The 21,718-nt window shown below is 37.7% G+C and overlaps 1 protein-coding gene across 5 annotated transcripts in view; it reads right to left on the bottom strand.

Moving 5' to 3' along the window:
• Positions 1 to 1,060: 1,060 nt before the first annotated feature.
• RAD54B (RAD54 homolog B) overlaps positions 1,061 to 21,718 on the bottom strand; it is a 54,653-nt gene continuing 33,995 nt past the window's right edge. For 2 of the 5 annotated variants that reach the window (XM_059672247.1, XM_059672246.1), the window contains exons 5-13: positions 20,491 to 20,716; positions 20,021 to 20,228; positions 16,794 to 16,933; positions 14,275 to 14,565; positions 10,981 to 11,156; positions 9,092 to 9,353; positions 6,092 to 6,158; positions 5,699 to 5,899; positions 1,061 to 4,048 (exon numbers count right to left, since the gene is read on the bottom strand). In XM_059672247.1, coding sequence (XP_059528230.1) covers positions 3,825 to 4,048; positions 5,699 to 5,899; positions 6,092 to 6,158; positions 9,092 to 9,353; positions 10,981 to 11,156; positions 14,275 to 14,565; positions 16,794 to 16,933; positions 20,021 to 20,228; positions 20,491 to 20,716 — 1,795 coding nt within the window. In that variant the 3' untranslated portion in view covers positions 1,061 to 3,824. Of the gene's footprint in view, positions 4,049 to 5,698; positions 5,900 to 6,091; positions 6,159 to 9,091; positions 9,354 to 10,980; positions 11,157 to 14,274; positions 14,566 to 16,793; positions 16,934 to 20,020; positions 20,229 to 20,490; positions 20,717 to 21,718 lie in introns of those variants that run through there. The other 3 variants (XM_059672244.1, XM_059672243.1, XM_059672245.1) reach the window with 3 other exon arrangements.

Here is a 21,718-nt window from a genome sequence, read left to right as displayed (position 1 = left end):
TATATCAAATCCCAGGTTTGTTCTACAGTTCTTGAACAAGAGTTATTATCCTTCCTCTATTGTTTTCATAATAAGGTTACAATTTAAAATAACAATAGTCAAGATATATCTTTGTTAGCATGGCAATCAAAAACTCACACCACATATGCTTTGGGGGTCAACAGACATCTGGAAACAGTAGCAGCTTCTTTTCCCAATGGAGAAATATAAATTTTGCCCCTTCATGTGTGATTTATCTTCACTTGGGAAATCATCAGGAAATCAAAAAAAGGAGAAATGTTCCTTTCTAGACTATGAATCATATGAGAACATTGCAATAACTCTATATCTTTTCACACTGGCCTGCTTGAAAGACTATTTCATTTTTTATCCTTATTTCACATTTAACTAGCATGATTAAAATAACATAATCACATGATTGTTACTGAGGAAAAAAAGACGGACTAAAGTTATTGTCTGAGATAAATATTGAGGTCAAAATGTCTTTTATTTCTGTTCTTCTATTAAGTATGGCAAAAAAAAAAAAAAACCCTCAAAATAACCATACTTAATGTCGCATTTGGGAATAGTTGTCTTCCCCGTTGACTTTCGGAGCGTCCCACAAGCCACTGTTTCTGTTTATTTTGGTTAAGTTATCCAAATCTTCACCCAGTATTCTGATGAGTTTTAAGAGTGTACTTCCAGTATCAATTTATTTACATTGCTATCAAATGTATGGGGTTAATGATGTTGATACAACTAACTGACCATCTGGAGAAAAATTAATTAGATACATCACTTCTTACACCAAAATAAATACCAGCAGAATCAGAGACTTAAATAGAAAAAATAAAGCACAAAAGTATAAAAAATATATAGGAACTTCTACTTCTTATAGTAGTAACTTAGGTAATCCAACTGACTATCCTGCTGAGAACAACAAGGCAAAATATCTTCATACACACACCCACCACAGAGGACCAAACTATTCCACTCCAGGATATTTTCCCAAGAGAAATAAAAGCATCTGTTCACACAACGATTTTAACATAAATGTTCATAGTTTTATTTATAAAAGCCCCAAAACTGGAAACAAGCTAAGAGCCTGTCAGCCTGTGAATGGGTTAAAAAAAATTGTGAGTACATACACAAAATAAGAGTGCTTCTCAGCTTTAAAGGGACTGAACATACAACACAGATGAGTCTTAAGATAATAAAGAATCCAGACAAAAAAGAAGAAATACTTTCCTTTCTTTAAAATTGTATTTTTTAAAATATATTTTATTGATTTTTTACAGAGAGGAAGAGAGAGGGATAGAGAATTAGAAACATTGATGAGAGAGAAACATCAATCAGCTGCCTCCTGCACACCACCTACTGGAAATATGCCTGCAACCAAGGTACATGCCCTTGACCGGAATTGAACCTGGGATCCTTCAGTCCGCAGGCCGACGGTCTATCCACTGAGCCAAACCGGTTACGGCTAAAATTGTATTTTTTAATGAGCATTTTGTTAGGCATAAATAGAACAACCAAAACATTCATTTATTTTTTTCTACTTATGGAATAAAAATTAGGGTTCCCACGTTTTCAAAGCCATCTGACAGTCAAAGGATTCCTTAATAATGTTTATGGAAGAGAAATGAAAAATAGTTACTGAAGGACTCTCAAACATTCTCAATAAAACAACAAATTTTTCATTTATGCAAGTCAGTTCATTAAACCTATCTTCATCTTACAACAACTAAAGTGTTACTGTTTTTCAACATTCTATGCATTCGATCAGTTTTTAAAATATTGCTCACTTTTTATTTAATTTATAATTTAATTCCTACCCCCACAACCCATGGGGGGTGGGAATAAGTGTAAAACTCTGCTAATATAAAATGCTCTTGAAAAAATCCTGTCAGTCATATTGGTAGTGAGAGTGACTTGTCCATTTTTATAGCTATCACAACAGCAGCCTATGGTTTGAACTCATGAAAACAGAGAGCTCTATGCTTTAAACTTGCCTGGAATGCCTAATGCGTTGAGACAATTGTGATCTGTTGCTGCCACCAGCAGGTCATGCTCACAAAATGATATTTTCTCCTTTGTTTCTGTTTTGTTTTATTTCCAACTCATCTACAGATATTTCTTGCCCACCAAATCCTTAGATGAAATAACAAATCTCTCTCATAGGTATTCTCAGTAACAATGACTCCTAAAAATATATATATACTATACAAAACCTTTTCTTTCTTTTAGAAATACATCTGATCTTTTTCCTTGTCTTCTATTCCTCCTTTCATTTTCCTTCATAATCCCCATACTTTTTTAAGATCATTTTTCTGGTAAATGTATTCCTTTGTTGAGTCTGTCCTTCAAAAACAAAAACAGCATGTCTACAAACTGCTTTTGAGCCAATATATTAATTTGGGACCGGCTCAGAGAAACAGTACCATCTGTTGATTATACACATTGTTTACTGCAAGTCACGAATTTCCTAAGAATCCCAAAACACCAATCGGAAAGAATATGTGCACCCAAATTTTCATAGCAGTGTTATTTACAATAGCTAAGATCCAGAAACAGCCCAAGTGCCATGACTAGATGAGTGGATAAAAAAGCTGTGGTAGCTCTAGCCGATTGACGCAGTGGTTAGAGTGTCGGCCATGGACTGAAGGGTCGAGGTTTGATTCCGGTCAAGGGCATGTACCGCAGTTGCAGGCTTATCCCAGCACTGCTCAGGATGCATGCAGGAAGCAACCATTTTATGTTTCTTTCACAGCGATGTTTCTTTCTCTGTCTCTCCCCGTCCCCTTCCATTCTCTCCAAAAATCAACGGAAAAAATATCCTTGGGTTAGGATTAAAAAAAAAAAAATAGAAGAGCTATGGCACGGTTACACAATGGTACATTTACACAGTGGCTGTAAAAAAAAAAAAAAAAAAAGGAACACTTACCATTTGTGAAAGCATGGATGGACCTGGAGATTATTATACTAAACTATAGTTTAAATTTATCAAGTTATTCAATTATCTGACACATCTATGTCTAATGTTCCTAATCAGATTAGATTTTCCAAAAACAGGTATTTTACCATTTTTAATATTCCTTATGAAAATTCCTGAGTGGGTACTTGATAAAAGTGCATTAATTATGGAATTACTAATAAAAAATTATATAATGATAGATGTCTTTAATGTTTTAACATTTAAGAATATATGCCCTACCTGGTTTGGCTCAGTGGATAGAGCGTCAGCCTGCGGACTGAAGAGTCCTGGGTTTGATTCTGGTCAAAGGCACATGCCTGGGTTGCAGGCTCGATCCCCAGCAGGGGGCGTGCAGGAGGCGTGCAGGAGGCAGCCGATCAATAATTCTATCTCATCATTGATGTTTCTATCTCTCCCTCTCCCTTCCTCTCTGAAATCAATAAAAATACATTTTTAAGAAAGGATATATATAAAAAATCAAACAACAGTGCTGTATCAAAACTCTGATACACTTTGCAACAAATTTATTATTGTAATGTAAGTAATTCTATCCAGAGACATAGAAGCAAGGAACAGACTGTGGAATCTCAGAGGGAAGACGGGGTGGTTGGGTGGGTGGGAAGAGATCAACCAAAGAACTTGTATGCATATATGCATACCCCATGGACACAGATAATAGGATGGAGAAGGCCTGGGTGGGGGACAGGGGCAGGCTTGAAGGGGTCAAGGGGGGGAAAAAGGGACATGTGTAACACTTTCAACAATAAATATTTAATTAAATAAATAAGTAATTCTATCATTTTCAAAACTTACATTTAATTACTGTTATTTTTTAAAGGGGGGGGGCAAGGGAATGTCATGAAGTAACTTTTCATAACAGAGCAGCAGTATTTTGATTGGTTATATTCTGAAAAAAGAATGACACATTTTCTCTTATTCTGTCAAGAAAGGGATCTTTAAGATTTAACTGATCTCCAGAAAAATGTTTCCATTGCTTCAGCTGTGACATGGAGAGAGGTTTCAGGGAGTCAGACTTCTTGTGATGTGGGCCAAGCTGACAATTTCTAGAGACAGGGCATTTTTCCAATGAATCACCTGCAATAAGTAAAAGAATGAGAAAAATCCTTAAGCCAATCAATATTTTACTATATACAATACTTTTTATTTTATGATATAATGGGTTTATGCAATTTATTACATTTTGTTCTCTGATCTCAAGGACCTTCTGGTCTATTAGGAGACAGACATTAAACAAATAATCATCCAGAGATATGTTACAGGGCTGCAATCCCTTATCTAACACCTTTGGGACTAGGTATATTTCCAAATTCGGAATATAATTGGAACAATCTGGGACAACACTCCATAATCAAGCCCATTATACAGAATATTTAGAACTAAATAATAAAAAAAACTGCATTTCAAAATTATGAGATCCAACCTTGGGGAACATTTACAGCCTTAAATACCCATTTCATAGATGAAGACCGAAAACCATAAAGCTAGGCATTCAACTGGAAAAATAAGAAAAAGAACAGAGTAAAGACAATGAAAAAGGAAGAGAAGATAAAAGCAAAAATTGTTAAAATAGAAAACATATGGTAGAGGACCCAATATTAATTTATATAAAATATAAAGTTTCCATGTCAACCTTGTACAGTCTAACTTCTTAACCTACTCAATATAATTTATCAAGTGATTTCAAACTCTTGAACACTCAAGTCCCACTTGTGATCCAGTTCCTATGTGAATGGTGTTAATTACAGAGGACTGATGTTTGTATTTATTTATTTATTTACTTGCTTACTTACTTACTTATTTTAATCCTCAACCGGGCATATTTTTCCATTGATTTTTACAGAGTGGAAGAGAGAGGAAGACAGAAATATCGATGTGAGAGAAACACATCGACTGGTTGCCTCCTGCACGAGCCCCGACCAGGGCCCTGGCCAGGGAGGAGCCTGCAACTGAGGTACGTGCCCTTGACCAGAATCAACCCCGGGACCCTTTGGTCCGCAGGCCAGCGCTCCATCCACTGAGCCACACCGGCAAGGGCAGGACTGAGGTTTTTAGCTTCACTTAACCAACACTAGCAGTTCATCAAGTACTGGGAAGTATGGTGGCCCCTGCTAATCGCCTCAGAAAATATGCTCCCATTACGATTAAGGTCTACATAAATTAAACAAAGAGTAAGCTTATTCTGTCAAGTGCATGTTTTGAGGGAAATAGAAATAAGGATTCTAATTCTGAAGCCATTATGCCAGAATTTGAAAGATTTCTCTAAGCTAAATTTCTCACAGCTGTTTCAGAAATAAGAAGCGAACCCTAGCTGGTTTGGCTCGGTGGATAGAGCGTCAGCCTGTGGACTGAAGAGTCCCAGGTTCGATTCCAGTCAAGGGCATGTACCTTGGTTGCGGGCACATCTCCAGTAGGGGGTGTGCAGGAGGCAACTGATCGATGTTTCTCTCTCATTAATGTTTCTAACTATCTCTCTCCCTTCCTCTCTGTAAAAAATCAATAAAATATATTTTAAAAAAAAGAAATAAGAAGCAAAATGGAGAGATTAAGGTCCTAATTAATATTTTCTCAAATACTGATCTGGCAGTTGCCCTCTGACTTGCAGGGGGAAAGAAACTAACATATACAAATGGTAAATATTTTAGTTATTCTATATTTAAATGCTTCCAACTACTGCAGAGGGACCAATGAAATTTACCATCAGAACAGAATTAACATACAACACACCTGTATGGTCTCGTTCTCCTGCACAGTCACAGTCAAGCAGGTCATGAGTCACACAGTGTGAACTTTCGTGCAATGTGAACAAATTTTTAAGCTCCTCTACTGAAAACTGGATATGCTCAGATGTCTTGGCCAGGTCTACAACCGCCCCAGAAAGACCTTGCTTACTGATCTGCCTTTGATAGATCTTTTCTTCTATTGTACCTGAAGGGAAAACATTCATTAGATTTACTGCAGATCCTTATGTCTGTTATTTCTGCAGAGTAAAATATGGTTGGCATATAGTTAACAAAAGAACAATAATTCCTAACACTGAAGCACAGATTAACAACAACAACAATTCTTTTTATATTATTCAAAGGGATACATTTTTTTGGCACACTGAAGGGTTATTACCTGTGGTTAGGAGTCTGTAAATATGTACTGGATGTTTCTGACCATCTCTCCACACTCTAGACATTGCCTTAGAAAATAAATGAGAATTCTGAGAGTATAGTTGAAACTAATAGCCTTTTCCCCATAAGCAATTTGCATTAATACATTTAAGATTAGGAATTCTTGATTTTACTTATAGCTTCAAAAAACAAAGCCCAGGCATGTCAAAGCATTCTCCACTTCCTATCTTTTTCCTGAGAAAAAGAAAGGCATGGACACCCACTGTGGGGCTATGAAATAACTAGAGGGGCGTCAATAAAGGAGGGTCTACCTGCATCAATGAATGGCACAGTGAGTTTAGATAGCAAAAATGCAAAGAACTGCCCTGCCCGGTTGCTAAATGGTTAGAGCAATATATTTTATTGATTTTTTACAGAGAGGAAGGGAGAGAGATAGTTAGAAACATTAGGTCACAGGTTCGAATGCCAGTCAAAAGCACATACTTCAGTTGCAGGTTTGATCCCTGGCCGAGTCAGGGCATATGCAGGTCCTGCAACTATTCAATGTATCTTTCTCACATCGATGTTTCTCTCTCTTTCTCCCTTCCATTCTCTCTCTCTAAAGATCAATGGGGAAAAAATATCCTTGGGTGAGGATTAAAAAAAAGAAGAAGAATGCAAAAAAGCCACGTGTAGCACGAGCACAGAGGGATTATTCCCAGTCCAAGTAGCTCATGATTCATCCCTAAGGAATCCTGAGGATGCCTGCAATCAGTTCAGGCTCTAGATCAGCGGTTCTCAACCTGTGGATCGCGACCCCTTTGGGGGTCGAACGACCCTTTCACAGGGGTCACCTAAGACCATCAGAAAACACATATATAATTACATATTGCTTTTGTGATCAATCACTATGCTTTAATTATGTTCAATTTGTAACAATGAAAATACATCCTGCATATCAGATATTTACATGACAATTCACAACAGTAGCAACATTACAGTCATGAAGTAGCAACGAAAATAATTTTATGGTTGGGGGTCACCACAACATGAGAAACTGTATTAAAGGGTCGCAGCATTAGGAAGGTTGAGAACCACTGCTCTAGGTAGTTCCCTGAGGTTTCAGGACCAATGATACCATGCAGTAAGGGTTGATGTGCAAACCCTGCACTTTCCAAAGAAAGATCTGGCCTTCCCTCCAGCTCCAAGTAGATAACCGCTAAGCCCTTGGCATATCCTGCCTGATGAGAGGGTCTCTGTCTCCCTGGGCCTTGCAGCCACTAGATCTTTTATGCTAACAGAGTGATTTAGAGGAGGGCTTTGGGCCAGTCCTGTCAGTTTGCCCTCTGGTGGAGTTGGAGACTGAATAACTGAGGTCAGTCACTCGAGTACTTCACGCCTACATGAGCAACCAACAAAAACTCCGGACACTGGGATTAAATGAACTTCTGTTTGACTCTACTCATCGGTGCTGGGGAAGTTAAGTGCTGTCCAGAGAACTCCAGTAGGGGAGGAAAAAGGGAAGCTTATCCCTGGTCTCCACCCCATGTACCTTTTACCTTCACTGATTTTAATCTGTATCTTTTCACTGTAATACAAACACAGATACCAACTGGGGTGCAAATCTGTAAGTAGAAATCTTAAAACACATAAAGATGAACTGTATTCTGCAGTAAACCAAAGGCTTCTTCTGAAATATTTTCCTAAATTAGCTAATTTTATATCTTTACTATACTCTACACAAACATTGATCATAGCACCTGTAATACTTAATTGTCTCCCCCGATGGTCGTAAGCATCCTGATGTCCCAAGATGCAAGTGAACTCTGTTTGACAATACTCATCGATACTAGGAAAATTAAGTGTTGTCCATAGAACTCCGGTTGGGGAGGAAAATTAGGCCTGAAGTACCTGCGGTAACTTAGAGCCGAGAGACATACAGATTTGGGTTTGAATCCTGGCTCTGCCTTTTATAAGCTATTGTTAGGAGCAAAAATAGAATATTGGGGACTAGCTGTGGTTATGGGAAATATTAATCATGCTCTGTTAACCATGATTGCCTTGTGTTGGTTAAAGAAAGGACAGTCGACCTGGCTGGGAGTTGTGCGCCCCCAGGACCTGGGACTCAACCTTGGACCTGGGAATCAACCTTGGAACCATTCTCATTCAAGAACTGCCTATTATCATGGAAAGACTAACAACTTTGTTGCCCAAACAATGGAGTGCCACCCCAGTCTCCTACTTCCCCATGCCTATAATAATCCCTACTTCCCCATACCTATAATTCATATTTCCCCGTGTATTCTTCGTCTTACCCTATATAAGCAGCTGTCTTATGGTGAGGTGCAGAGCAGATTTTTGTGGATGACCTGCTGCTCTCCCGTACTGCTGGCAGTATTGGGATAAATGCTCATACAGTGGGGCCTTGACTTACGAGTTTAATTCGTTCTGTGACGGACCTCGTAACTCAAATTACTCGTATGTCAAATCATTAAAGTGAACGAGTGAGACACGTGATGCTGGGCTGATGTTGTGGCGTTCACTGTGACGTTCGCTGCGCCAACAAGTGGTGGGGTATCTGAAGCTGGCTCGTAACCCGAATTTTAGCTCTCAACTCAAAGCAAAAAATCGGCCGAGAGACAAGACGGCTTGTATCTCGAAAAACTCGTTAGTCGGGACACTCGTAAATCAAGGCCCCACTGTATATGATTCAACCCTGTCTCTGCTTAATTGGCTCAAGTAGTGACAGTTAGCACGAACCCACTGATTGTCCAGATACACTATGTGACCTAGAACAAGCTTTCATATCTTCATCTGCAAAATGGGGCTATCCACACTTAGAAGGATTATTGTGAAAACTGAATAGATGTGAAGCACTTAGCAGAGTGCCTGATGCAAAATAGGGGCTCAGTTACCATACCTCACCAGCATTTACCATACATCATCATCTTTGTATCCCCAGCAGGTATATCCCCAGTAGGCATTCTATCATGTTTATTTAATGCATAAGAACTAGTCCTACCTGGATATCAGTGGCTGGATTCCAATCAATGTCATAGAGAATTAAGTGAGATCCTCCAATAAGGTTAAGTCCCACGCCACCAGCTTTTGAACTTAATAAAAAAATGAAATCAGAAGAGTATTTACTATTGAAGCCATCAACAATCTGCTGCCTTTGAGAGACTGGTGTTTGTCCATCAAGTCTTGTATAAGCATATCCATGACGCTTACATACTTCTTGTAAAATATTCAAAGTTTGTGTGTAGTTGGAGACCAATACCACCCTGTCAATCAAAAAGAAAGATTCTGGGTATATTTGAAGAAAATTACCAAATAATATCATCACTGATATTTATAGAACATGCAACAATGACCATATACAGGAAAACTCAGGTTCTCCTTCAAATTCAATTTTAAAGTCAATATCTAAGAGATTTTCCTGTTTTAAGATAGTGAAGTAAAAACTTTTCTGCCTTCTTCACCTCTCTGAAGTCACCCTAAAAACAGCCAGAGAATAAGAAACAGAAATACAAACTCTATCTTTGATTTTTTTTAAAAGGAGGCATTTATATACGAAAACAGAAAATGATGAAATAGTGACCTACTTATGAGTACAGAGAAGATGAAACCTAAGTGCCCAAAGTGGGAGATTCCAATAAGAAACAAGTGCAAGTTCATTCACCCCAGAGAATCTCCTTAAGGTGCCCCAGAAGGAAGGAGACTGGAGCTCTTACAAGAGCACTGATAATAGAACCCAGGCCCTATCCCATGTAACCAGTTGACTTTTCTTTCTCAAATACAATGTTTGTTGTCTGGAGAAAGTAAACCCTAGAAAAAGACTAGAGGAATTTAAAAGACAGAGCTATGACTAATCAGAATGAAAGTATGCATACAGAAGATCCCAGGGCCCTTTTCCCGCCAACCCTAGAACAGCAGCAGCCAGGCATCCCTCTTACATCCCACCCCAGGAAAGATATTATTGGAAGAATCCTCTCTCAGGTGACATGAATGGCCCCAGAGAAAAGATCCACAGAGAGAAGGAGTTCCTAAATAAAGAAGCCAACTCGCTGCCTAATTACCCCATGAAGGAGACCAATCAACAAGCCTTACCCATGCACACCTAACATTCAATCAGTTTCACCGCCTCACTCTCAAATATAAATGGACACCACAGGTCGCCATCTATTTGCGGTGAGTCTCCAACATTAAAAATAGAACAAAAGAGGAGAAACCTGAATAAAACAGCAATGGAGGAAACAGAAAACAACATCCTCAAGTAAGAGATAACATTCACAAGAAGAGGAGGCAATTTAAAAAATCAAGAATGAGAGAAATACTTTGTAAATTTAAAATGATGCCAAACTGTAATTTTCACTGGAGATTTTGCAGATAATAACAAGAGAGTCTGCCCAGAAATAGATTAAAAAGGAATGTAATGACCAATAAAAAAGAAAGAATTAGATATAGATGTCCATTAAAGAGTTAGAAAGAAGGATGTGGAAACTAGAACAGAGGGCTGGAAGAGAGTGACAAACTTGGAATATATGGGTGATAGTTAAAACTATGGGGAGTAGAGATAACCCAGAAAGAGTGTTTAGAGTAAGAAGGAGACTAAAGAGAAAACCCTAAGGGGTATCAACATTTAAGGGATGGTAAAAAAAAAGAATTTGAAAGAGCTTAAAGTACAAGCTAGGTGATATAAGACTTCTCTAGGATTTTTTTTAAATATATGTATTTATACTTAGTTTTTTCTTAAATAAGAACTTACAGATGCTGATCATGCCCCAAAGAAAACAACTTATTTTTAATGTTTTCTTCTCTTGAAAGAAAGGAGGGGCAGGGGAGTAAGGCCATACTCTAAGCCAAAATTCCAGGAGCACTTACAAGCAGGTTATTAAACTGACCACTTACCTTTCAGTAGGACGAAGTTCGTGGATAACAGCTAGGAGCTTTGTCAGCACTTGAAGTTTTCCTGACTCCTTCTCAGTAAACATGAGAGGGTTATAATCCGCAGGGAACACATTTATCAAGCCTTCATATAAACTACTCTCTTCATTTTCATCCCAAGTTGAGCTACATTCTTTTTCCTATTCAAAAGAATGATTAACACTGGCTCATGTTTGTTTGTTTTTAATTAGAAGAGAAAAATGCTCAAATTATGGGAGGAAAGATGAATATTAATAGCTTCCTGAAAAGACCAACCTAACTATCATGTAAATATTGTTGTTGTTGTTGTTGTTAATTCTTACCCAAGGACATTGATTTTTAGAGAGAGTGGAAGGGAGGGTGAGAGGGGAAGAGAGGAAAATGAGAGGGGGAAGAGAAGAGAGAGAGAGAGAGAGAGAGAGAGAGAGAGAGAGAGAGAGAGAGAGAGAGAGAAACATCTATTTGAGAGAGACACATCAATTGGTTGCCTCCTGCACTTGCCCCAACTGGGGCCAGGGATCGAACCTGCAACTCGGGTATGTGCCCTTGACCAGGAATCAACCCCACAACCCTTTGGTGCACACGCCATCACTCTAACCACTGAGAGCACTGGCCAGGGTGTTGGTCATATTTTTAAAAAGTAACATGTGTCCTACTGAGTTAATTACAGAGCAGTTCTAATGCAGTCTCCTAATGCCTGCTGCCTTCACCCTACAAGTGCAGAATCACTGTCTGGATGTAACAGGGGAGGGAGGGCGTGAAGGGAGATAGAAACAGAAATAAAGGAGAGGAAAACAGCGGGCAAAATAGTGCTACAAAATCTATCCTCTCCAAAGCCTGAGCTGTCTGATCGTTGATACCTTTTTCGCTCTTCCCTTTTTCCCCCCCACAATTAACTTTTCTCTCCTGACTTGTGGGCTTCCACAGCCCCTCCCAGGTGATATTCAAAAAGGAGCACAGTAGTTTTCTCCATCTTATCAATTTCTTCTGCAAGAAGGAACAATCCTGTCAATAAGTTGGCAGAAACTTATTCTTACTTACAACAATATTTTTATTTTACCATTAGTTTTTAGAATAATTTTATTCCAAAGCGATTGTCAGCACCTCTGAAATTCCCACTCTAAAACTGCCAAGCTGAAATGTAAACATATAACTAGAGATTATATTTATTAATGACTTCATTACTTTTTAGATTTCTGGGACTGGCCGGTCTCCCCACTCTCCCACATTTAGCAAATTTATCACTATTACCTGCACATGTGGGAGACTCTTTCAGCTATTTTATATGGATCCTTACTTATAGAATCCTATGCAGTACAGTATGCCTGCTATTAGTTAACTGATACATTCTAGATCATCATAAGGTCTTCCTTTTAAGAAAGAATTTTTAGTTTCTATTATTGCTAGACATCATGCCCAAGTATATAGAATCTGTTTCTTAAAATGTTGCTTAATAAGTAGTTATAATCCTGTCTACTGCAGAGTTATAGAAGCTGACTTCTATGATAAACTATGTAAACATAACCCATTGCAGGATAAACTTCAAGAATTCCGGTACAACACTGGATTTTCTAAGTATATAATTAATAATTAATTACTTCAAGCATCATGTGGCACCCAAAGGTTTTCCTTTGTTTGCAAATTATCATTTTACTATTTAAAGAAAAATATATCAGAATAAAAATTGGTAAGGGCAAGTTGGAGATAACAGGCTATCACTGTGCAACTTCCCATACTATTTCATCAAACTGCCCAATAACATTATCAGGAAGTTATTATTGTCTCTGCTTTCCAGTTAAGAAAGCCAGGCTTGCAGATGTAACCTGGCCATGGTTAAAGAACTGGTAAGTAGTACAGTGGGAACTGGTACCTTGTTCCAATTCCAAAACAGAATTCTCACTATACTTCAAGCTGCCTTGTGTTCACTGAATATCTAATGGTCAGCTCAACTATACAGCCATTAAAAATCATATCTGTAGAAGGTACCTAATTTGGAAAAATGTTCACAATTTGAGTGGGAAAATAGGTTTTAAATAAGCACAGCATCAAAATTAAGTGTCTCTATAAAAAGATTATATATACATACCTCTGAGTCCCTATTTCCCCAACAAAAAATTGGAAATAGTTATAACAGTCCCCATTACATAGAATTTTATCAAGAATAATTCTAGCCCTAGCCCGTTTTGCTCAGTGGATAGAGCATCACATGCAGGCTGAAGGGTCCCAAGTTTGATTCCGGCCAAAGGCACATGCCTGTGTTGCAGGCTCAATCCCCAGTAGGGGGCGTGCAGGAGACAGCCAAGCAATGATTCTCTCTCATCGTTGATATTTCTATCTCTCTCTTACTCTCCCTTCCTCTCTGAAATCAATAAAAGTAAAAAAGTTAAAAATTAATTAATTAAATCATTCTAGCCTGGCTGGTGTGGTTCAGTGGTTGAGCATCGTCAAGGAGGTCACCGGTTTATTCCTGGTCACAGAACATACCCGGATTGCAGGCGCGATCCCCAACAACGGGCATGCAGGAGGCAGCTAATCGATAATGTTTCCCTCTCTCCCTCTCTAAAATCAATAAAAACATATTTTTTTAAAAAAAGAATAAGTCAATCTAGAAAAGTACTTCATGTCTGATACATGATAAGTGCTTAATAAGTGCTAGCTAAGATTATTATTAATATCAAAATGTGGTTTTCTCTGGCTGGAAAGCTTTATTTCTTTATACTAAATTTCAAAAAGTGGTATGCCTGGTCACAAAATATACAAAATTATAAGGCTTTTGATACATATTACCAAACTATCTTCCATTTATTTAACAATTTGCATTCTAACCAGTATATCATTTCTATTGTCTTTTTTGTGATTTTCTGAATTTCATACAAAAATCATGTGTTACTTTATAATGAAGAAAAAATAAATTATTTTTAATGGCAAATTTTTTATTTGTTAGCACCAAACAAACAAAACTGACTGGCTCTATTAATAAAAGACAGAAAGAGAAACCATGACAAAGTACTAGACAAGGCACCAAAGGGCATGGGGCACACAGTCTAGAAGGCAGAACCTCAAACCATTCCAGCCCTAGTTCAGCTCTACGAACATGGACATGCTCTGAGGAACAAACAGGGGCCGAACCTGCTGGAGAGCAGAACCATCCTGAAGAGACTCAGCTCCTTGGGGAAACCCACAAATACAACCCCAGGAATTAGTCCAATCTGCCCTCTTAGCTTCACATGACATAGAACCCTCAGCTCACATCCTGACACAGTCTCACATGCTACTTACCTTTATGGAGTTGAACAAAAGGCAGGGATGATTGCACAGTTTCTTAAGAGCTCCTATGCATATCAGATGAGGACTGTTTTCCAACGACCCTTGAAGACAGAACCTCACAGCCTGAGAATTCAACAGCTTTTGATAAAGTTCAAGCTGTAGTGCCCCTGGACGGCAAAAGACTACATTCTCTATTTTAGGTGGAAGATATTTATTTATGACCTCTTGGGTTCTTCTGAGAAAAAAGAGTCCAGTGAAGCAAACAAGTTCAGCTGCTCTTCTCTCTCCTAACTCCTTTTCTTCCTATGAAAGAAATAGCAGACTTAAAGTTTACTTGCAGTTAAAATGAACATTAAATATTTTACAAGGATAAACTAGTTACTTCAATTCAGATTTTTGATTCATCAGAATAAATGAAATACAAGTTTGTGAAAGGAAAGCCATCATCTCTTTACTAGTAAATGTTCAGCATAATCATTTAATTAAGTGAACCCACAGTTTCCTAAATTTTTGTTTGTTTGGCTATTTGGCACCAGTGAGAGCAACCAGAAATCTATACTCTACAAACCTAATTATTCTGAAAGGAAGTTTTTATGTGAATACTGTAATGGTACATAGTCTTAAAATCAAAGCAAAGAGCTGATACACAAAGTCTTGTAAGCAAATATTTTGACAAGTTATTGATCCTAAAATTAACCCTATAGGAAATTACTGGCACAAAGCACTACTGATTCTTTCCAAATTGTTACACATTCTTCATTAAATAATAGTACAGTTTTAAAATCAAAATACAGTATGAGTAAAACATGTCCCAAATGGAAGAATATAATAAAACTCCAGAAAAAGAACTAAACAAAATGGGGACAAACAATCTACCAGATGCAGAGTTCAAAACACTGGTTATATAGAATCTTTAGAGTATACAGAACTTCACAATGAAGTGAAATGTCATCTGCAACAACATGGATGACCCTAAAGCAGGGGTGGGTAAACTTTTTGACTCGAGGGCCACAATGGGTTCTTAAACTGGACCGGAGGGCCAGAACAAAAGCATGGGTGGAGTGTTCGTGTGAACTAATATAAATTCAAAGTAAACATCATTACATAAAAGGGTACCGTTTTTTGGTTTTTTTAGTTTTATTCATTTCAAACGGGCCGGATCCGGTCCACGGGCCGTAGTTTGACCACGGCTGCCCTAGAGGGTATTGTGCTGAGTGAAATAAGTCAGACAGGGAAAGACAAATGCCATATGATTCACTTATATGTGGAATCTAAAAAACAAAATAAACAAACAAAACGGAAACAGACTTATAGTTAGAGAACATTTGGATGGCTGCCAGATGGGAGGGGGGTTGGAGGCTGGGTGAATAAGGGGAAAGTAATAAGAAGTACATATTTGCAAAGGACTTGTAAGCATGCACATTAGCATAACCAATGGACACAGACACTGGGGCGGTGGGGGCTTGCCCGGGGTGGGAATGGCTGGGGGGGGGGGGGTCAATCGGGGAAAAAGGAGACATATGTAAAACTTTAGACAATTAAAAAAAAGAAGTACAAATTGGTAGCTACAAAAGAGTCATTGGTATGTAAAGTACAGCATAGGGAATACAGTCAATAATATTGTAATAACTGTGTATGCTGTCAGATGGATACTAGATTTATGGGGATAATCACTTTGTAAGTTACATAAGTAACTAATTATTATATTATACACCTGAAACTAATATAGTATTGTACATCAACTTTAATTAAAAAATAAAATATCAGCCCTGGTCAGTGTTGCTAGGTGGTTAGAGCACCGAAGGGTCTCGGGTTCAATCCCAGTCAAGGGCATGTACTTGGATTGCAGGTTCAATCCCTGGCCCCAGTCAGGGCACATGCAGGAGGTAGGTAACCAATCAATGTGTCTCTCGCACATCGATGTTTCTCTCTCTCTGCCTCACTCTCTCTGTCTTCTCCTCCTCCCACCGTCCCTTCCATTCTCTCTGAAAATCAATGGAAAAAAATGTTTTTATTGATTTGAGAGAGAGGGAAGGGAGAGGGAGAAAGAAAGAGAGAGAGAGAGAAAATCATCGATGTGAGAGAGAAACATCGATCAGTTGCTTCCTGTATACACCCCGACCAGGAATCAAACTCACAACTTGGGTATGTGTCTTGACCAGGTTTCAAGCCCATTGACTTTTTGGTGTACAGAATGATGCTCCAACCAACTGAGCCACACTGGCAAGGGCCATTTTGGTTTACTTTTCAATGCCAGTAAGGATGAGCCTTTTTACATGTTTACTATCAATTATAATTCTTTCTATATGAAGTACCTATTTATGAAATTTTAAAAAGTGATACAATTATTTTCTAAAATAAGGAATACAGGAGTTCGAGGATTGTGAGGGGGGAAAAATAACAATACTAATTTAATTTCTCCTAAATTAAAACTACCCAAGTTAGAGAATTTCCCCAGGCATACTGCTTTTTTTAAATATATATACTGCTCTTTTTTTTTTTTAACCTAAATTGATTAAAATAAATTATACCTTAGAAGCAGAAGGTTGTCTTGATACAATGATGGGTTCTTCATATATTTTTCTAAATGATGACAAAGAGCCTAATATTCCTGGGTTTACAAAATCAATTAATGCAAAAAATTCTTGCAGATCATTCTGAACTGGAGTACCTAAAGAATTAAAAGTGATGAGGTCAAGTTTGTGTTTTACAATCACAGATCTACATAGAAATTTGTACTTACTTACTTAAACGGACTAACTTTAAGCAAAGTCCCTAAAACTGAGGACAAAAGAGCAATCAGATCAAGTTGAAAAAATATATTAATAATTATATAAAGTTTTTTTTTAAAACATATTTTATTGATTTTTTACAGAGAGGAAGGGAGAGAGATAGAGAGTTAGAAACATCGATGAGAGAGAAATATCGATCAGCTGCCTCCTGCACATCTCCTACTGGGGATATGCCCGCAACCCAGGAACATGCCCTTGACCGGAATCGAACCTGGGACCTTTCAGTCCGCAGGCCGACGCTCTATCCACTGAGCCAAACCGGTTTCGGCATAAAGTTTTAACTCTGGTTTTAACTGTATACTAAATTCTTCTTTAGTACAGCATAGTGGCTGAGTGCATGTTATGGAGTCTGCTTGGATTCAAATCCTACCTGCATCAAATCCTACCTGAGTGACTCTGAGCAAGTTACTTACCCCAGTTCTATCATTTGTAAAATGGGAATAATCATAGTAGCTCCTAGAGTTGTATGGATCAAATGAGATAATCCATATACTTACTTAGAATAGGGCCTAGATCACAATCAATGTTCCATAATCCTTAGTAATTCTTAATATTATTATAACTGTGTGACTTCAAATTGCCTTAGCTTATCTTTAAGTTAAATTCAGGATTTTTTTTTCACTTATAAAAGTGGGAAGATAATACTTTCCCAGTGGTATTACAAAGAAAAAAAAAATAGAGGCAATGTATGTGAAGTGACCAGCAGAGTGCCTGACATTCAGTAAAACACTCAGTGAATGGCACCTACTGTTATTGTCTTTCAAAGTTGCCAGATCAAAGTGGGATCTTCATTAATCTGAAAGGTTGACAGACTGGAATGAATTAATATACCCTGCATATATTACATACTCAATAACTTTGGCTAACTAATATTCAAAAGAACATTAGCATGCTTCAATAATTATATCAAAAGAACATATAAGTCAGCACAGTCCAAGAGTATAACAGACTAGAAAAAATTGTCCAAAGATATAAATAATAAAATTTGTTTTTAAAAATGTACTTATTTCATTAACATAAACAATATGAATTTTACAATGTCAGAGAGTTTAAGGATCACTTTCCTCAAAACTAAATGGGTCAACTCCAGGTTGGACTAATGCTTACCAGTTTTTTTTTTAACACAACTAATCAATTCTACATTTTTACACACATCATAGAAAGACTAGAGAAAATATATTTATGTTGTATGCATTTTGTTACACTTTTAAAAGAAAATCCATGACAATGACTAATAAAATAGGGAGAATGGGGAAAACAAGAAGGAAAGGGGAGAGAGAGGTATAAGGATCATTGTGGTTGGTTTCCAGGCATTCATCTAGCCCCAACTGATGAACCCAAGCCAATCACAATAGTCCGACCCTTTGCCAATGAAGGATGTAGCAAGGGTTTGTGTCTCATACCGGGTTCCTCAGAAGCAGAGCCTGAGATAAGTATTTGGCTGCACATGATTTAGAGAGGGAGTGCACTCGGAAAAAACAGAATAATGGAACCCAAAAATAGCAGAGGGAGAAAATAAGCAAGGATAGCCTCGAGCTAAATTATAGGGAGGCTTGGAGCATAAATTGTACCATAAAGTTGGTCCTGAAATTACTCTGAAGCAAGCGGGCTGGCATTTTCCACTTTCCCTTTTGTGAGTCAATCACTGGCCAAGCTATAGGTGACAGAGTAAGCGCTTATTCAACCAGGGATCATTCTCCAGAAGAGATGGGAGACATGCGTTGTTTAATCAATAGTCATAGCAGCTAAGACAGGGGTGGGCAAACTTTTTGACTCGAGGGCCACAATGGGTTCTTAAACTGGACCGGAGGGCCGGAACAAAAGCATGGATGGAGTGTTTGTGTGAACTAATATAAATTCAAAGTAAACATCATTACATAAAAGGGTACGGTCTTTTTTTTTTTTCAGTTTTATTCATTTCAAACGGGCCGGATCCAGCCCGCGGGCCATAGTTTGCCCACGGCTGAGCTAAGAGATGGGTGCAACCAGAAAGGGGAGCTAGGAAAGGCACCAACAGTTTCCACCAACATCATCTGACCCACCCTGTCCCAGGAGACATGAGAGGAAGTGAGGGGTGAGAGAGGGGCTTCTAGGAAAGTTTCCTCACTCTTGAAAATAGAGCAACAGGAAGAGCCAGTCTCCACTCTCCTTGGGACATCACCACATCTAGATGTGATGCCTGGAACTGCTGCAGTCACCAGCTACCAGCCTGAGGATGAAGCCAGCACTGGCACAGCAGAAGACAAAAAGAACCAAAATCATTGTAAATATTGTTGAGCTGCTGTATTGCACCCCTGAGCCTGCACCAGCTCTAGACTTCCAGTTATGTGGGAGAAAAAGCACATTTAATTCAGATGTTACTTGTACCTGAAATCACCCTAAGTAATACACAAGAGAAAGAGGCCAAAGGAAAACTTTAAAAAAAAAAAAAAAAGGAAAAGAAAAAAGGCAGAATACAAAAAGGTGATAAGACAAAAGGATTTCGGGAAGAAAAAAAGGAAAACAGAGAGGGGTATGTGGCCACAAGAGAAAGCAATACACTAGCACAGTGTCATCCTACGAAATCACAAAGGCTGTCTAGACTCTGCAGTTCCTAATTCACTCTAGAATTAGAGCAGTTCTCTTCTCTAATTCTAGACTAGGTAGAACTTGTAGAAGAAGCTACTAGTAAATAACTTAATGTTAATAAAAGTCAAGCAGCAATGTCCTGTGACAAGAAAAAAGGAAACGCTAATGATTGAAGTCAAGTTGGTATGTTTACTAAAACTATTCAGCGCTTTGGACGAGCTGGGGAATATTACATAGGGATTTGGAAATTCAATCCTACCAAGGCTTTATTAGGATGGGTTTATTAGCATGAACTCCATTCAATACATGGATTCATTGGATGCTAAGCATCATATTACAAGTTGTATATGTTCCATAGGCAGCAATTCCATCACCTCCATCCAAAAGTAAATACTGACCAGTTAGAATTATTCTTTTCTCACAAGCGAGGCTAATGAGGGCTGTGGTTGTCTTAATGGCACTGTTCTTCAAACGATGCCCTTCATCACAGATGAGGAGATCAAATTTTATATTCTTAATTTGATCCAGGGAACGAAGTAACATTTCATAACTGATAATCAGAACAGAATATAATGGAGATTTGATGAATTCGTCTACTTTGTGGTCCTGAAAAAAGGAGAACATGATATTTAACAAATCTTGGGCAGAAACTGTATGAAGTAAAATTTAAGCAGCATATTTCTCACAGCCATTAAGCAAGTATTAGAATATGTTAACTCAAAACCAAAAAGATTCCATTTTTCTGCAAAGGAGATGGAGAGTTACATACACTTGAGAAACTGCTACATTAGAGAGTGAAAATTGCAGTAATGATTTGAAAAACTACAGATTTAGACAATGACCAAGGCTAAACTTTTAAGTCTCTTACCTGATCAACAGTAAATATCTTGATCCTTTCACTTCCTAACCATTTTTGAAATTCTCTCCTCCAATTATTCACCAAACTTCCAGGTGTGACAATAAGTGTCTTCTTTATTATCGGCTTGCCTCCATAAGGTCCCTGACACTGTAGAGTCCAGAGGAGTGAAATACATTGCAATGTTTTCCCTAAACCCATTTCATCAGCAAGAATAGCGCCACATCTGCCATTCACTCTGTTAGAAATAATTATACTTCTTTAATCACAATAGGAAAATATTTTATGGCTCTAAAATCCTCACTTATTAGTCAAGAACCAGAAGCTGATATTTTGTAATTAAAACAATTCTATTCCCTAAATACTTTTTCTAGTTTTTCATTCAGCTGATTTACATATCTCTTTTGCATCTTTGATAACTGTACTCATTATATATTTATTGCCTAAGAAATTACTAAAATAAATCTGAAATTAGAGTTGAATCTAAATCATTTGTTACTAATATGTATATACTTAGACTAGAAATAAATCTCAATTTTATGTCTACATATGAATACTTGAACTGTCCTTATCACTAACAGTTCAGCAGTTTTTATCAGTCGTTAGTAGTTATCAAAACAGTTTAAAATATATTGTAATCCTAACCATCAACAGCTATCAAGCTGTATTTATGATTCTCTGACAGTAAATAAAAACTTCAACCAAAATATCTCCCTGCACTATAAGAAATATTAAATACTAAATATTTAATCTAATACACATAATTTATTAAGAGTCTGTTATCACAGATCTACGAAGTTAATGCAATTTAAAATTAAATAGTACAAGAAGCCCTGACCGGTTTGGCTCAGTGGCTAGAGTGTCGGCCTGCGGACTGAAAGGTCCCAGGTTCGATTCCGGTCAAGGGCATGTGCCTTGGTTGCAGGCACATCCCCAGTGGGAGGTATGTAGGAGGCAGCTGATCGATGTTTCTCTCTCATCGATGTTTCTAACTCTCCATCCCTCTCCCTTCCTCTCTGTAAAAAATCAATAAAATATATATTTTTTAAAAATAGTACAAGAAATATTTTAAGTGGCATCCCATACCACTTTATAGTTTTTAAAACCCTTTGACAGATATAGTTGGTAGATATTTTAAAGGTTACAAAGTCCAAGGGAATTGAGGATATTACCAAAAACATAAGTATAGTCTGTTAATCATTCTATTCCTTATTGCTAGAAATAATAAGCAAAAAGGAAT

This window comes from Myotis daubentonii, chromosome 17 (genome assembly GCF_963259705.1).
Source record: "Myotis daubentonii chromosome 17, mMyoDau2.1, whole genome shotgun sequence".
Taxonomy (NCBI): Eukaryota; Metazoa; Chordata; class Mammalia; order Chiroptera; family Vespertilionidae; genus Myotis; species Myotis daubentonii.
This window is presented reverse-complemented; position numbering and strand designations above follow the sequence as displayed.